At 35.1% G+C, this 13379-nt stretch overlaps 4 protein-coding genes across 7 annotated transcripts in view; 2 read left to right on the forward strand and 2 right to left on the reverse strand.

The window, feature by feature from the left end:
- Nucleotides 1–1008: 1008 nt before the first annotated feature.
- LOC105313851 (transmembrane protein 56-like) lies at nt 1009–1973 on the reverse strand. The gene has a single exon (XM_011407603.2). The coding sequence runs from the start codon at nt 1914–1916 to the stop codon at nt 1101–1103; it is 816 nt and encodes a 271-aa protein (XP_011405905.1). The 5' UTR covers nt 1917–1973; the 3' UTR covers nt 1009–1100.
- A 26-nt stretch (nt 1974–1999) lies between these two features.
- On the reverse strand, nt 2000–6807 carry LOC100640717 (beta-mannosidase-like). Its single transcript, XM_011407604.2, has 27 exons — nt 6594–6807; nt 6515–6543; nt 6323–6464; nt 6167–6230; nt 6046–6090; nt 5933–5993; nt 5831–5881; nt 5722–5779; nt 5549–5664; nt 5437–5504; nt 5228–5389; nt 5046–5175; nt 4859–4994; nt 4694–4802; nt 4540–4638; nt 4399–4482; nt 3725–3849; nt 3534–3654; nt 3365–3471; nt 3168–3312; nt 3035–3115; nt 2853–2975; nt 2653–2797; nt 2478–2602; nt 2338–2408; nt 2177–2278; nt 2000–2130 (listed from the first exon to the last, which is right to left on the reverse strand). The coding sequence occupies exons 1-23, from the start codon at nt 6776–6778 to the stop codon at nt 2702–2704; spliced, it is 2337 nt and encodes a 778-aa protein (XP_011405906.1). The 5' UTR covers nt 6779–6807; the 3' UTR covers nt 2000–2130; nt 2177–2278; nt 2338–2408; nt 2478–2602; nt 2653–2701.
- LOC100640844 (beta-hexosaminidase subunit alpha-like) overlaps nt 6793–13379 on the forward strand; it is a 9248-nt gene continuing 2661 nt past the window's right edge. The window contains exons 1-14 of one of the 4 annotated variants that reach the window (XM_020000273.1): nt 6793–7190; nt 7366–7431; nt 10411–10457; nt 10505–10720; nt 10793–10897; nt 10951–11024; nt 11135–11266; nt 11320–11403; nt 11458–11530; nt 11580–11720; nt 12424–12454; nt 12545–12635; nt 12732–12836; nt 12883–13025. In XM_020000273.1, coding sequence (XP_019855832.1) covers nt 6839–7190; nt 7366–7431; nt 10411–10457; nt 10505–10720; nt 10793–10897; nt 10951–11024; nt 11135–11266; nt 11320–11403; nt 11458–11530; nt 11580–11720; nt 12424–12454; nt 12545–12635; nt 12732–12836; nt 12883–12946 — 1581 coding nt within the window. In that variant the 5' untranslated portion in view covers nt 6793–6838 and the 3' untranslated portion in view covers nt 12947–13025. Of the gene's footprint in view, nt 7191–7365; nt 7432–7481; nt 7529–7591; nt 7808–7902; nt 8008–8095; nt 8155–8492; nt 8625–8676; nt 8761–8814; nt 8888–8935; nt 9077–9210; nt 9242–9292; nt 9384–9484; nt 9590–9642; nt 10227–10296; nt 10363–10410; nt 10458–10504; nt 10721–10792; nt 10898–10950; nt 11025–11134; nt 11267–11319; nt 11404–11457; nt 11531–11579; nt 11721–12423; nt 12455–12544; nt 12636–12731; nt 12837–12882; nt 13026–13379 lie in introns of those variants that run through there. The other 3 variants (XM_003388768.3, XM_020000276.1, XM_020000275.1) reach the window with 3 other exon arrangements.
- The window catches only part of LOC100641092 (beta-hexosaminidase subunit beta-like), a 6181-nt gene continuing 5837 nt past the window's right edge, over nt 13036–13379 (forward strand). Inside the window, exon 1 of the mRNA XM_011407606.2 lies at nt 13036–13379. Within this exon, the coding sequence (XP_011405908.2) occupies nt 13075–13379 (305 nt within the window). The 5' untranslated portion in view covers nt 13036–13074.

Here is a 13379-nt window from a genome sequence, read left to right on the forward strand (position 1 = left end):
TGAAAAAAAATTAGACCCGGACGGTGCAACTGTCGGCTTAGTTTCGGAAGACATCATAAGCTAATTCTATGGAACAGTCAGCTTGTTGGAAAGATAGGTAAAATTGAGCAGTAGGCAATCTTCTTGGAGCATATGGTCCTCTTTTCTGGTTGTGGAATTTGCGTATCAAACTGCGCATGCGCATCTTATATCCATTATGGCGGCAATAAGCTCCTCTTATGTACTGAATTATACATTCATTATTGTGAAATAATTTTTACAATGTTCTACTCACTTGTAGTTCCATCCTCAGAACTCTTTTGAGCTATTGAATTACATTAATGCACAATACCTGAATTAAATTGTAAAATGCTAGTCAAGTCTGACCACACCTCAGAACTCTTTGTAGGCTCTATTGAATTACATTCATAAGTATTTTAGATAATTCTTTTGTAAAAATCATTATTAATTTCATTATGCATTGCTAGAGCTTTGAACTTTAAAGGAATAGATAGATCTAACAATCTAACACTATGCATGTGCATTACTGAATCATTTGGCCCAGATAACTTCAGCGGGCTTGAAAAAGTGGTACTGATACAGTACTAGATCTACCATAGATTTGCACACTCAGTATGTTGTCACAATCATCATAAATTATAAGTAACACTCAAGCCAGATCTTACATAGTATCATCTATGCATACACCTACAGACTGGCTAAGGACCACACACCACAGAGTTTATAAAAGTTATATATAAAACCGGCCCCTTGAAACCCCCCTTTTAATTTTTGACTACTCCTTATATTTGGATCAAAGTATTACTTTATTTTACCAGCATGCAAATTATGGATGGAAGATTTGGTTTGCCAGAATTTATTTGCAAACAAACAATTCCTTCCTTGGCTATACTTTTAGAGATTAACTGGGAAAGCTACAAACTAGAATCTTGATCTATACTATAGGCATGGCACACTTATAGTTTTTAATACCTTAATTTAGGAAAAAAATATTATTATAATTGCAATGAAATAATGTAAGCATAACTAACTGCACATAAAAACCTGTCAAAATGGCAACTACCCGGTATAGAATACTTTTGATTGAGTAGATACTGTTTCTAGTCTTTTTTATCTTCACTGCTTGAAAAGGCAGTTTTTATCCACTTCACAAAGCCACGTACAACTTTGTAAGACCAATACGTGTTCAGTAGATCCAAAATGCCCATCATCACATATGCAAACCATTTTGAAGCTGATGGAAAGTAAGTATTCATCCCTGTCTCTTCCAATTCAATCAAGTAGACTAGGAGCCACATTGCTGGCACTGCCAATACACGAAAGAGTAAGAATGTAGTGGTCATACCAATTGCAGTAAAGACTGAAAGTGGGGAATTTTTCGACTCGTTTGTTTCGGCTAGAATCCACCGAAGGTGCACAAAGGGAGTAGATATTTCTGTTGAGACTCTTGCAAGTACGAGTATCATCCATCTTCCTTCATAGAGGAGAATCAGGAGGATAGAAAACAGACTTGCAGCGTGGTGCAATAAGGTTTTGATATCACGTAAAGGTTTCTGGCCAAGATATACCATCATATCGCCAAAGAAAAACCCAGCAGAGATCTGCATTGTAATGAAACCAATGGGGGACTTAGATTCTGCTAAACTCTCCCAAATGCTAACAGAGCCAGTCAATAGAGCTATGAATATTAGAGTGCATACTATTATAGTATGTAGTATAGCACCAGGTATTATGTTAAAGCGAACTTTCTTGTCATAGCTAAACTTCTTCCTGTAGGCCTTTATTCGATAGCTCAGTAGTGGAACGATGAATAGAGACAAAGAGATAGTCGCTATTGCAGAGAGTAATGTAGGGAGAGTAAGGACGTAAGTTAGACTAACAGGAGCAGCTTGTAAAGTCGAGTGTAAAGTAGCCATTGATTCCCAATAATTCCCATGATCATAGACTAGACTACTTGGGCTCCACCCTCGAGTTTATTTATGAAAATAATACAACCAAGTACATTTGTTTAGCTGGCAGCAAGTACTTTTTTCATAATACTAATAGCAAAACTAATTGAAATACTTTAAAGTCAATCTATTTTGTGGTTGAGTTTTTTTATCAGCTTAGCTATATGTGTCAGTCAATGACCTAAAAACCAAATCCTTCATCTTTTAAAAATGAAATTAATCTATACTTTGTTTTTATATTATTGGTGGCATCTTCAACACTAACATCAGTCCAAGACGTAAATGTTATGCTATAGACTTTGTTTGGATTCATTAAAAACCCATTATCACTAACAGTACAATCAAGAAGTATAGAATTAACAAAATAATTTGTAAAAGAGAATCTCACCTAAAATATCCTTCCAATGCTCCACTATCCAACATCACATAAACTGCAGTTGCATCAGATTGGAGACTAAACTATTATTACCAAGAAAGTATTACAATAAAGCCTCAACTATACATTGACAATGATTCTTATAAACTTACTGATACTTCATTTGAAGATAAGGACGTCATATTACTGACTGTTATTTTAGCTTGAGGAAGATTAGCTTTTGTGAAAATTCCAGGGAAGAAATCAGTTGAAGCAAGAATCTTGTTATCTGAACCATCTGCAGCAATTATAATAACATTTATTTTTAGTTAAAAAACTGAGCATAACCTTCAGTTATCCAAATATGTAGATAAGCATCATTTACTGTAACACTTCCTTAAAATATATCACTAATCTTGTATTCAGCTACTTGTGTTCCTGTAAATCCCTCAGATTGTAAGTTTGGTACACTTTTCTGAGATACTGTTTTACCCTATACACCATACCCAATCAATAGTACATAGCTATTGAGTGTTGTACTGTCTTACATCCCAAGATATGATGTCAACTGATAAAGAATATTTAATAGACATCTGTGGATCATCAACAATCACATAGATTCCTATTGAGCCATTCAACTGATATGCTGACACTGAGACATCAGAATAAATCTTGAGAATAAAATAATGAAAATAAATGAATAATCATGCACTATAATAATCAAGTATACTTTTTTCATTGCATAATGCAGTAGCTTCCATCTTCCAGCATATTCAATAGAAGCCCAGGTTTGTGCCTGCCAGATATCATTCTACATCAATGACCATCACATTCAATACTTTTATATAATAACTGATACTCACTAGTTGCCAGTACAGTGTACCACGAGTGTATGCCCCAGCTTCACTCAGTAACCTGTGATAATGCTCAGCCTCTGATCCTATGCATATAACTTGAACAACTTGAGATAAGTAGATGAAATCTTTAAACTGTTCAACTGAATCAGTACTATAAAGCAACAAGGCTAAGTAATTGTGAAAATAATACAATGATATTTCACTTGTTTGGTAAATGAAAGAATTTAGCCATCATGTTCTGCATTTGCTTATTACCATCAGTATGATGTTGTCTGTGATCAGCAAAGAATGGCGAGTCATTGCTCCAATCCTATAACCAACAGAAAGTAAACACTACTAGTATGACCATGGCTGGTACCATTGTAAACTTACACTACTGGTTGAGATCTTTGAGAGCGAGTAAAATGAAGGATAGCTTTGAAAACCAAACTCACTCGCAAATCGAGGTCGAGGGAATTTAGTTACATCATTGCAAGTACTAGAGTAATCATACCTAAAAGAAAAGGACTAGTTCATTCTGTTGCTATTGAGTATACAGTCAATATTGTAGACTAATGATATACCTATGAATGTCTCCCATGGTAGAATTCTGAGGGTCTCCCCAGCGTTCAACATAGACACCCATTTCAGGGACATCAAATTCAGCACCATTTGATGGACTGGCAGGCCAATAGCTTCGTGTGGTGTCCTAAAGTCAGAGTAAAAGGGAATTAAGTCTTGAGAACTATAACTTGCTGAATGAGATTTTTTATCACATTTTAATGTATATGCATGTACTTATTTTGTGTATATAGCTTGAGCTCATTACAAATCAAAATTTCCCTTTTAGAGTTCTTCAATTAGAGTTCTTCAAAAATTGGGCCAAAGTACAGGGTCGTAGGCCAAATTTTGTCAAGTAGAGAATTCTCAATTTTTATAATGTTTTCTGGTACATATACATGTTCTTATGCTGTGTAGAAAGTTTGAGTCGATTCCAATCAAGTTTGGACATTTTCCGGGTCTTTAAATTTGTTCAAAAATTGCGCCAAAGTCCCTGTACTATAGTACAGGGTCGTTGGCCAAATTTCATCAAAAATGAAAAGTAGAAAATTTTACATTTTTATAATTTTTCTTAATACATATACATGTTCTTATGCTGTGTAGAAAGTTTGAGCTGATTCTAATCAAAATTGAATTTTTTACAAAATTTTTAAACTTGCAAGTCCCTGTACTATACAGAGTATTATAATGTGCATACCTCTTCCCAAAGAGTTGCTCTAATGGTAAAGTCATAAAGGGCAACATAATCAACAAGTGTCTGAGTATTTTTAAGACCACCAGCCTATTTTATTAAAATAAAACTTTAATTTTTAGTGCACACATAAATTATAATTGTAACCTCATTCTCATTGTTCCCACTCCACAGCACAATGCTAGGATGATACCCTAACCTCCTAACATTATCAATCACTTCTTCTCTTACATTCTCTAGAAAATCCTAAATAATTAACATAGCAATAAAGCATGCACTATAAGAAGAGGATATGACTAACCCTGTCCCTGGGGTATTGTGCATCACCAAACATGAACTCCTGCCACACCATGACTCCATACTCATCACACAGGTCATAAAACCAATCAGGTTGATACAGTCCACCTCCCCTAATATAATATATTAACATTCAATAATTCAAAGTATTATTTTTCTACATTCTTACCAAACTCTGATCATATTTTGATTTCCTTCAGCCGCTGACTTGATCAAATGTTCAGCAACTTCAGGTGTTGCTCTGGTGACAAAGGCATCCATTGGAATAAAGTTTGAGCCTTTAGCATAAATAGGATACTTTCCATCTATTAAAGAACATTAATTGTAGAGTGCTACTTGCTTTTACTAGTGTTTACTTGAGTCTGTTTGTTGGAAGTAAAATAAAAATCCTGTTTCTTTATTTGGTGGCTGCTCGTTAGAAATGACTTTAATATTTCTAAAGCCAACCTTTCTCATTTGATTAACACTGAATAGTTCCTTGCCATCCTACAATACAGAAAATAATGAATACAAACCAAAGCATTCACTAATTAAATACCTTCATTATAGTGACTGATACTGTTGCTTGGTATAGCTGTGGTTTAGGATTACTTGAGCTGTGTGGTTTCCACAGGTAATTATCCATATCTGATGATTTAACAGTATAAGAGAAGAACCTAGCACATTGCTTTACACCAGGAGAATTAGGAAAATTAAAAGGCTACAGGAAATAAAATAATAATAAATAGAAGTAAAACAACCACATACATCTGCTTTAAATTCCTTGGAAAATGGTGTATTGTCCACTGCAATACTAGTCTGCATAGAATACTGTCCTGCACAAATACTTAAAGAAATTAGTTTAAATCTACTTATGTACCTTCAACCAGTTGAATGTAGCAAACCAGTGCCTCCATATAGTAAGTCTCATCTGTTTCATTACAATGAGGTTTTGGGACAATTTCAGTTACGTATACATCACTAGCAGTCACATAACTAAGTTAATAAATAAAATAATGTGCATGCTGTAATTAATACCAAAAGTATTTTCACCTGATGTTTTTCCATATTCCAGCAGGAACAAATGCTGGGCCCCAATCCCACCCAAAATCTACAACAGAACATGAAATCGGCTAATAATTATTAAATAAAATATTCATACCAGACTGAGTTTTACGAATAAAGTTCCTTGCAGCTCCAGAGAAATAGCGACCTTTATACATTAAAAAAATTATATTTGTACCGTATTTTAAACTATACTGACCATTTCCAGACACATCATATGGATATGCATTTTTCCTTGCAATAGAATAATTTGCAGCAGACTACATAAAACTCATTAGCACACACAGTATAGCAATATAAAATGATGCATACCTGAATGTACACTTGCAATGAATTTGTTCCTGTTTTCACTGCATCCTAAAAAATAAATGAATTTAGGATTTAGTAGCATTTTTATGCATGCTTATAAAAAGGACAATTCCATTTCACTCACAGTCATGTTGAATAGCCATCTTCTATGGAAGCTATTAGCACTACCTATCATCATCCCATTAACCCTGTCCAGTAAATAGGGCATAATTATTATACACAATAGTGTATGTATGCAATGTTAAAGGAGGCATGGTTTGTTTTATATCTTAAAGCTAACTTTAAAGTAGCTGCAGTATCCAGTCCATCACACTTCATAAACAATTGGCGATTGTTGATATCAGCATCAGTCAAATCAAATGTTGCTTCATATATCCAATCACTGTAGGCTATCCATTGATATTTATCATCATTCTCACCAACTACATGAATATAAAACAGAAATGAGAGAATCAAATCTTAGTGTACTTACAATAAGGATCATCAATGACTTTATGAGCCCTACAGTAGTATAAGAGGTCATAATAAGCTATTAATTATTACAAACTCACAGTAGGTCAAGATGGACTATTCCAGGGACTGTGGCTGGAAGACCTTTGACCTTTCCAGCAGAATCTGATAGCTGCCAGTTCTCTCCATCTAGTGATCTCTCAATCTGGTCTGCTTTTGAGTACTGGAGAGCTGACAGAAGCAAGAGAGAACAGCCTAAGAGGAACTGCATCATGTAGCTGACCATTGTGCCTAGCCACACCTTGCGTGGGCGTTTACCTAAATTCACCTTTCACACCTTGACAAGATGGTGCGGTCTGTTCTGCTTCTTTTTCTCTTCGTTGCTGTGTCTTTTCGTCTCGTGTTTGGAGACGCCAGCATTACTTCGGACCTTCTCTGGCCCCATCCTTCTCAGTCTACATTTGGTACCGATGTCTATGAGGTAGACTCGGGAAATTTTGCCTTTACAACCGATGGAGCTGGAGGTGCTAGCATTCTCCTCAAATCAGCCATAGACAGGTACTATGTGACTATATTCCAGACTGCTGCTCCTTTCTTTCCTTCTGGTGGAGCCACTCAACCAAAGGGACCTCTGACAGGACTTAAAGTGACTGTTAACAACGCGGATGAGTCACTGAATCTAACCACAGATGAATCTTGTAAGTTTATAAACATTAAAATTTTAGAATTAATTTTTTTACATAAAAAAATTAATGTTGATTGTGTGGCAAGTTGCAGTGTGCTTGTAAGATTATTCAGTTTCAGTGTTTGGCTTTAGAAGTTTCAATATTGCAAACAGCTATCAGCAAGCATTTATATCTTTTTTTTGAATAGATACTTTGACTGTTGCTGCTGATGGTGCAGCCATAACAGCTACTACTGTATTTGGAGCAATGAGAGGTGAGGAATATAGTATAGAGCCAGTATTCAGTGATTGTTTGACTTTGTAGGACTTGAAACTTTTAGCCAGCTTATTTATCACATGCCAAATGGAGGAGTAAGTACTAATGTTAATCTGCTAATATTTTATTACACCATCTTATTATCATTGTTGTTCTAGCTTGCTATAAATCAAGTGACAAGTATCACTGACAAACCAAGGTTTCAATATCGTGGGATTATGATTGACACCTCCAGACACTTCCTTAATCTCCACACAATACTAACTCATCTTGATGCAATGGTATACAGCAAGTTTAATATACTCCATTGGCATATTGTGGATGATCAGTCCTTTCCTTATGAATCATACACCTTTCCTGACCTAGCTGCTAAGGTATGGCATTAATGGAGGCTGCTTCTAGTTTTTGCATGTGATCTAACACAAGCTCTAAAACTAACATTATTGGCATATTTTGGTTATTTTTCTAGGGAGCATATGATCATGAGCACATTTATACACAAGAAGATGTGAAGACTGTTATTAATTATGCTTATGAACGAGGCATAAGAGTTATACCTGAATTCGATACTCCAGTAAGCTATGATTGATAATCATCATTCACTTTTTGGGTATCCTACCAAATACGGCTATAATCTAATTGACCTTCTCTGTCATTTCTAGGGTCATACTCAGTCGTGGGGTGCTGGACAGGCAAACCTATTGACTCCTTGCAGTGGAGGGTAAAGCTATGCAACATTTGTTTCATGCAACACAGTTTATACAGGAGTCAATGGAGCTCACATGTTGCATGAAATAGAACTGTTTCCTATTTCATGCAGTAATGTTGCAAGACCCATTGACTCCTGTATAAACTGTGCTACATAGTGCATGCTGGATTTAAGGGATATATCATAAATAATTCATGTATTGCATGTGTGAATATGCTTATGTATTGTGTATGAGTCTGACTGTAAAGGCTGGCTAAACTTGTTTAATCATATTCATTTGCATGAACTATAGTGATAATTAATTTTACTTCTTTGACCTTCTTTATTGTAATATCTGCACCATTGTGTAGTGGGTTTGGTCCGATTGATCCAATTCTAAATACTACATGGACATTCTTGAGTTCATTCTATGAGGAAATTAGTAAAGTTTTCCCTGACGATTACATTCATTTGGGAGGAGACGAGGTCTCTTTTGGTTGCTGGTAAGTATAGATCACTATATTAATAGTATTTATTAGTTATTTTTATTTGTAGGCAGGGTAATGCTGATATACAAGCATGGATGAAGAAAATGGGATACACTGATTATGCTAAACTTGAGGAATATTATGAAAACAAGTGAGAACCATTAGCATTGAATGAATGATTGTATTTCTATTGCAATTCCCACAGTTTGATTGATTTGATCAATAAACTGAATAAGAGTTATGTTGTGTGGCAAGAAATATTTGACAACGGACTGAAGGTATAATTAGGATTGGTTTTTATGGTTACTATTTTTAATGTTTTACAGATCAAAATGGATACAGTTATTGATGTATGGAAAGGAGGATGGCAAAAAGAAATGGATGCTGTAACTAAAGCTGGTTACAACGTTATCCTATCAACCTGTTGGTATCTGAACTACATCAGCTATGGAGAAGACTGGAAAAATGTAAGCTTTATAATGGCTACAAAAATTTTCACACTGTAACTTGTGACCATAAAATTTATGGTAGTATACTTGTATCTAAATCTTTTTAAAATGCAATTAATTTTAATGATGACAAAATTCTGTCTCTCTTATAGTATTATGGTTGTGATCCTCAAGCTTTCAATGGTTGGTCTCATTGCACTTGTGTGTCATCTATATGATTTACTACATTTTTAGGTACTGATGAACAGAATTCTAAAGTTGTTGGTGGTCATGCCTGCATGTGGGCAGAACTTGTTGATTCGTCAAATTTTATGCCAAGAATGTGGTAAGTAAAATAAATTGATTAACTGTATTTCATGTTTGCATTATCGATATTAATTGTCATACTAACTTGATGCATAACTGTGTGTTTATTCATTCTTTCAGGCCAAGAGCATGTGCAGTGGGTGAGAGGTTATGGAGTCCAAAGACAGTCACTGATGTCAATGATGCAAGGACTAGACTATTGAATCATCGCTGCAGACTACTGACGTTAGTAATAATAATAACGAATAATTGTTTCCATTTCTTTTTTCCATTTATAGTCGTGGTATTCGTGCTGAGCCACTTGGTCCCAGTTATTGCAATGATGAGTGGCATGGACCTTGAAACAATTGATGAACAGTTAACTGCTAATCATTGTCTTTTCGTCTTTGTCTACCCTTGCTTCCCAATATAGATCAATTATGTACATGCACATGCTGGTATAGCTACAAACTATTTTAATTAAAATTTTTTTAATGTTTTAGAGGTTTAATTAAATTATAGCATGCTTTAAAACCACGACAAAAAATGGCTCTATTTCTCTTGTTCTTTCTCTTTGCTGTTTCTCTTCGTCTCGTGTTTGGTGACTCCAGCACTACTTCAGACCTTCTCTGGCCCCAACCCTCTCAGCCTAAATTTGGTACTGAGGTCTATGAGGTAGACTCTGGAAATTTTGTTTTTAATACCACCAGTGCTAGCACTCTCCTTAAATCAGCCATGGACAGGTACTATGTGATCATATTCCAGTCTCCTGCTCCTTTCTTTCCTTCTGGTGGAGCCACCCAACCAAAGGGACCTCTAACAACACTTTATATAACTGTGCACAGTACAGATGAATCTCTGAATCTGAATACTGATGAATCATGTAAGCATTAAGCGAACTAGCAAGTCATAGATACTATAGTAAAAGATTATGCTTCTCTTATATTGTGTAGATTATTTAAATGTTGGTGGTAATGGTGCATCCATAACAGCTACTACTGTGTTTGGAGCAATGAGAGGTGAAGAAAATTCAGAGTGTGTATTTTATTGTTTCAGTGATTTTGCAGGACTTGAAACTTTTAGTCAACTCATTTATCACAGGCCAGATGGAGGAGTAAGATTTATAGTGTCAGAAACTTCACATATTATTTCTTGTTCTAGCTGGCTATAAACGAAGTGACGGGAATCTATGACAAACCAAGGTTTCAATATCGTGGGATATTGATTGACACCTCCAGACACTTCGTTAATCTCCACACAATACTAACTCATCTTGATGCAATGGTGTACAGCAAGTTTAATATACTCCATTGGCATATTGTGGATGATCCTTCTTTTCCTTATGAATCATACACCTTTCCTGACCTAGCTGCTAAGGTATGGAAATATAGCAATTTTGAAGATTGTGGAAAATGAAAGAAAGGTTGTAAGATTTTATTTTTTTTGTAGGGAGCATTTGATCATGAGCACATTTATACACAAGAAGATGTGAAGACTGTTATTAATTATGCTTATGAACGTGGCATAAGAGTTATACCTGAATTCGATACTCCAGTAAGATATGATTGATAATCATCACTCACTTATATCATTTTTCTTAATGACAGGGTCATACTCAGTCTTGGGGTGCTGGACAGCCTGATCTATTGACTCCTTGTTATGCCAATGGCCAACCAAATGGGTGAATGGAGCATTTATTTTGTATTACTATAATAAGTTTGTGGGTGATATTGAGCTATTGTATTAATTCAATAGTGATTATTCCAGTTGACATTATCATTCTTTTATTAGTGAATATGGTCCTGTTAATCCAATCCTAAATTCTACTTGGACATTCTTGACTTCTCTTTATCAGGAAATTGATAACGTTTTCCCTGACAATTACATCCATTTGGGAGGAGATGAAGTCTCATTCACTTGCTGGTAAGTATGTTGCTAACATTAGTTAGTTCTGTTTGTCTCCATTATTATTATAGGCAGGGTAATCCTGATATACAAGCATGGATGAAGAAAATGGGGTACACTGATTATGCTAAACTTGAGGAATATTATGAAAACAAGTGAGAACCATTAGCATTGAATGAATGATTGTATTTCTATTGCAATTCCCACAGTTTGATTGATTTGGTCAATAAACTGAATAAGAGTTATGTTGTGTGGCAAGAAATATTTGACAATGGACTAAAGGTATATTAGTACTGGCTTTATGATAATTTATCATTTTTATGTTTTATAGATCAAAATGGATACAGTTATTGATGTGTGGAAGACAGGCTGGGAGAAAGAAATGGATGCAGTAACTAAAGCTGGTTATAAAGTTATCCTATCAACCTGTTGGTATCTGAACCGCATTAGTTATGGAGAAGACTGGAAAGATGTAAGTAATACATGTTCTTGTGCTGCATAGAATATTGAGATGATTTTGATTGAAATTGAATTTTTTACACATGTTAAAGTTGCTCAAAAATCAGGCCAAAGTCCTAGTACATGTATTACAATTTGGCCAAATTTTGCCAAAAATGAAAAGAAGAGATTTCTTCATTTTTATTACATTTCCTGATGCATATACATGTTCTTATGTTGTGTAGAAAGTTTGAGCTGATTCCAATCAAATTTGGATTTTTTTACGAATTTTTAAAGTTGCTCAAAAATCAGGTTAAGATCCCTGTACTATAGTACAGGGATTTTGGCCAAATTTTGCCAATATTTAAAAGGAGTAAATTCTCCATTTTTATTACATTTCCTGATGCATATACATGATCTTATGTTGTGTAGAAAGTTTGAGCTGATTCCAATCAAAATTAGTTTTTTACAAATTTTTAAAGTTGCTCAAAAATTGGACAAAAGTCCCTGTACTATAGTACAGAAATTTCGGCCAAATTTTGCCAAAAATGAAAAGGAGAGAATTTTTCATTTTTATTACATTTCCTGATACATATACATGGTCTTATGTTGTGTAGAAAGTTTGAGCTGATTCCGATCAAAATTAGATTTTTTATGAATTTTTAAAGTTGCTCAAAAATTGGGTCAAAGATCCTAAGTGAAGGTATTATGTCTTTATTTCTTTTCTTTCCTTACAGTATTACAGTTGTGACCCTCAAAATTTTAATGGTTAGTCCCTATTCATATTATTATTAATAATAATGACATCCCTATTCTAATATTATGAATATGCTTCAAGTTTGTGTGTTTATTTAACAGGTACTGATGATCAAAACTCTCTAGTAGTCGGTGGCCATTCTTGCCTCTGGGGAGAACTTATTGATTCTACTAACTTTATGTCAAGAATGTGGTAAGTTGATTGTTCAGGAAATCATGTATATCCAGCTTAAACTACACTTTACGTTAATTCTTAATCTATTTTTATCTTGTGTGTTCATTCATTCAGGCCAAGAGCATGTGCAGTGGGTGAGAGGTTATGGAGTCCAAAGACAGTCACTGATGTCAATGATGCAAGGACTAGGTTGTTGAATCAACGCTGCAGACTACTGACGTTAGTAATAATAATAATGATAGAAAATTTTCTTTTCCATTTATAGTCGTGGTATTCAGGCTGAACCAGTTGGTCCCAGTTATTGCAATGACGAGTGGCATGGACCTTGAAGCAATTATTGATGAACAACTGCTAATCATTCTCTTTTTGTCTATGTACCTGTAGCCAATTATAAGCTTTTTTAAAATGTTTGGTTTAATTAAAATAATTATAGCATGCTTCACTAAACCACGACAAAATGGCTCGATTTCTCTTGGTCTTTCTCTTTGCTGTTTCTCTTCGTCTCGTGTTTGGTGACTCCAGCACTACTTCAGACCTTCTCTGGCCCCAACCCTCTCAGTCTACATTTGGTACTGAGGTCTATGAGGTAGACTCGGGAAATTTTGTCTTTAATACCACCAGTGCTAGCACTCTCCTCAAATCAGCCATGGACAGGTACTATGTGATCATATTCCAGACTGCTGCTCCTTTCTTTCCTTCTGGTGGAGCCACTCAACCAAAGGGACCTCTAACAGGACTTGATATAACTGTGACAAGCACAGA

Source organism: Amphimedon queenslandica, unplaced genomic scaffold, assembly GCF_000090795.2.
Source record: "Amphimedon queenslandica unplaced genomic scaffold, v1.1 AMPQUscaffold_13203, whole genome shotgun sequence".
NCBI classification, from domain to species: Eukaryota; Metazoa; Porifera; class Demospongiae; order Haplosclerida; family Niphatidae; genus Amphimedon; species Amphimedon queenslandica.

What these genes read in the sequence shown, in the direction of transcription:
- LOC100640717 (XM_011407604.2), bottom strand. Translation starts at nt 6,778, where the DNA reads ATGGTCAGCTACATGATGCAGTTCCTCTTAGGCTGTTCTCTCTTGCTT. An exon ending in GATGGCTATTCAACATGACT is followed by an intron (nt 6,091 to 6,166) that starts GTGAGTGAAATG and finishes TTTATTTTTTAG; the next exon opens with GATGCAGTGAAAACAGGAAC. An exon ending in CAAAATATGATCAGAGTTTG is followed by an intron (nt 4,803 to 4,858) that starts GTAAGAATGTAG and finishes ATATTATATTAG; the next exon opens with GGGAGGTGGACTGTATCAAC.
- LOC105313851 (XM_011407603.2), bottom strand. Translation starts at nt 1,916, where the DNA reads ATGGCTACTTTACACTCGACTTTACAAGCTGCTCCTGTTAGTCTAACT.